General features: G+C 47.0%; 1 protein-coding gene across 1 annotated transcript; it reads left to right on the top strand.

Annotated features, from left to right (window-relative positions):
* Nucleotides 1-2,203: 2,203 nt before the first annotated feature.
* LOC118646503 lies at nucleotides 2,204-2,821 on the top strand. The gene has a single exon (XM_036289565.1). The coding sequence runs from the start codon at nucleotides 2,204-2,206 to the stop codon at nucleotides 2,819-2,821; it is 618 nt and encodes a 205-aa protein (XP_036145458.1).
* Nucleotides 2,822-3,155: the final 334 nt, after the last annotated feature.

Genomic DNA, 3,155 nt, shown 5'->3' with positions numbered 1-3,155 from the left:
TTCGTACCAAAGATCGTTCTGTTACGCGAGTGCGGCAACTATATCGAACACGTGTGGGACAAGCTTCCGGAATATATAAAGGTTGATTTCGAAGTTCAGCAATATCGTCGCTGCAACGAACATTATAATCAGCCGTGGCAGCAAACGCACATCGACGGACCCGCGCCGTTGATCAAGAAAGCGAATGCCAGCTGTCGCAAAGATAAAAAAGGGTTGCGGTCATCTTTTGAATCGCGTGATAAACGCGCTTCCCTTCGAGCTACATATCCCCGGTTATCAATTTTGCGGACCGGGAACCCACTTAGAAAAACGATTAGCTAAAGGCGATAGAGGTATAAATCCGCTGGACGCGGCGTGCCGCGAACACGACATTGCGTATTCTCGGAGCAACGAGCTTGCCGACAGACACGCGGCGGACGAGATACTCGCTGCGAAAGCACGAAAACGCGTAATCGCGAAAGACTCGGCTCTTGGAGAAAGAGCAGCCGCTGCTGCCGTCTGGGCAGCCATGAAAGCCAAGACAAAGATAGGTATGGGTATGAAGAAGAAAAAAAAGGTAACGAAAAAAAAACGTATACTTCCGACAGCCAGACAAGGCGGCATGTTACCAATTTTACCGATGTTGGGCGCGCTAGGATCATTGATCGGCGGCGCGGCCGGTGTGACAAAGGTGGTAAACGACAGCAAAGCTACGCGACGTCAGCTCGAGGAGCTGCAACGTCACAATCGCGCGATGGAAGGGCGCGGAGTGTATCTCGCCCCGTACAGAGGCGGACGAGGGCTGTACTTCGCCCCGTACAAGTACGGAAAAGGTGTAAAAGCGAAACGAAAAAATATGTCAAAGAGGCGTTAAGAATACCCGCGGGTGTGACGACGAACATGCAACTACTTCAATTGGCAAAACGATTGTGTATCCCGTATTTCAGAGAAGTGTTTATGCGTAACGCGCTACCGACGAGCGGTGCGCGTCAAAACGAGAGCGGTATCGTAAATCTGGACGATGCGGAGGGTCCCGGTACTCACTGGGTAGCGTACGCAAAGAGGAGAAATCACGTAGCGTATTTCGACAGTTTCGGCAATCTGCGACCACCCAGAGAACTCGTACGATATTTTGGGGACAATGTGACAAAGATAGAGTACAATCGAACGTCGTATCAAACTTACGATCAAAGGAATTGCGGACAACTTTGTTTGCTATTTTTACACTCGATTTAAAGACCGACGTTGCGCTGTTTAATCTCAGTATTCGTTCAAACATGTCGCTGACACTTACGCTGAGCGGTAAGAGCAGCATTCTCGCGGCAAGCTACTCTCCGGCTATAGATTTGAGCGACGACGATTACGAGCTCGGTTTAGCGATCTTTGAAACATATAACACGATACCGAACGTGAATGCTTCAAACAATAAATTTTACTTTGGCAAAGACAACGCGGAGATTACGATTCCCGAGGGATCGTACGAGTTGCATGCCATTAACGAGTTTTTGAAACGCGAGATTTCGCAAATACGTCCGCGACGTGACGTCACGACTGAAGGTAGTAATGGCGGGGATAAAGATCCAATAACGATCCGCGCAAATTATAATACGATGAGATGTGAGATCAGATGCGTACACAAAATAAATTTTGGCAAACCAAACAACATCGGCTCGCTCCTGGGATTCACATCGAAGCGTATACTAGAACCGCGAATATGGCATGAGTCAGACGTGTCGATCAACATAATGAACGTAAACATTATCCGCGTAGAGTGCAACGTGACCGCGGGCGCGTACAGCAACGACAAAAGCGTGCACGCGATACACGAGTTTTCACCGAACGTGCCACCTGGATATAAGATCTCGGAAAGGCCGTCGCAGATCATTTACCTGCCGATCATCGTGCGGAGCGTTACGAATCTGACGATACGCGTGGTTGACCAGAACGGACGATTGCTCGATTTTCGAGGAGAAGAAATTACCGTCAGATTGCATGTGCGACGACGGCTGCAACGATAACGCGAACGTGAGATGCTCGTACTAAACGCGTCGGAACGCGCTAGAAAAATAAACATCTTTACGACGAAAACACCAACGTTACAGCAGTCATCAGATACTTTTGCGACGACATTCGATAATATTCGATCATCCGACTGTTCCAAGAAAAAGAGGCTCACCGCGTCGAACGTTGAATATCTACAATCTCTGGGATTTGCTGTGCGACAATGACGGATATTTTAAATATCGAGGACGAGCCGATCTTTGACGATCGCATCGTCAAGATCGAGACTCACACGTACAATCCGTTCGCCAACACGACGTTTGAATACAACGATGAGATAAGAATTCCTATACAACAGCAGAATCTTTACACGTTACCGTACGAAAGTTTTTTATACATTGAAGGAAAACTTATAATAAAGAAACCAGTTGCGGGATCTGATGTGACATTGGCAAATAATTGCATCGCGTTCATGTTCGATGAGATTCGATACGAGCTCGACGGTGTGGAGATTGATCGAAACAGAAACGTCGGAATAACCAGCACCCTCAAGAACTATGTAACTATGTCAGCTGCCAGAAGCGTAATCGCGAGAAACGCCGGCTGGGATCCGTGGAATCCTCCGAACGGATACTTTAATTTTTGCGTACCGCTCAACATGCTGTTGGGATTTTGTGAAGATTACAGACGCGTGGTGATCAACGCTCGCCATGAGCTGATTTTAATACGCGCGCATAACGATAACAATTGTCTGATGGGAAGTTCAGAATTGGAGCCGAAGATTGAATTACTCAAAGTTCAGTGGCGAATGCCACATTGTGTTACTGAACGAGATAAATAAACTGTCGATGCTGCGTGCTCTGGAAAGCGGGCGATACCTCAGCATGGCATTTCGTTCTTGGGATCTATATGAGTATCCTTTATTGCAAAGCACAACCAAACATTCGTCGGCCATCAAGACCGCTACTCAACTCGAGAAGCCTCGATACGTTGTTTTCGCTCTGCAGGCTGGTCGGAAGAATAACATGTCTGAAAACATGAGTCGATTCGATCATTGCAAATTAATCAACGCAAAACTCTATTTAAACTCGGAATGTTATCCGTACGATGATTTGAATCTAGATTTTGATAAAAATAAATGGTCGATTCTGTACGACACGTACGCACATTTCTGT

The sequence above is a fragment of the Monomorium pharaonis genome, chromosome 1 (assembly GCF_013373865.1).
Source record: "Monomorium pharaonis isolate MP-MQ-018 chromosome 1, ASM1337386v2, whole genome shotgun sequence".
In the NCBI taxonomy this organism is placed as follows: domain Eukaryota; kingdom Metazoa; phylum Arthropoda; class Insecta; order Hymenoptera; family Formicidae; genus Monomorium; species Monomorium pharaonis.
This window is presented reverse-complemented; position numbering and strand designations above follow the sequence as displayed.

Excerpts from the sequence above, each read along its gene's own strand:
- LOC118646503 (XM_036289565.1), top strand. The coding sequence starts at position 2,204 with ATGACGGATATTTTAAATATCGAGGACGAGCCGATCTTTGACGATCGC.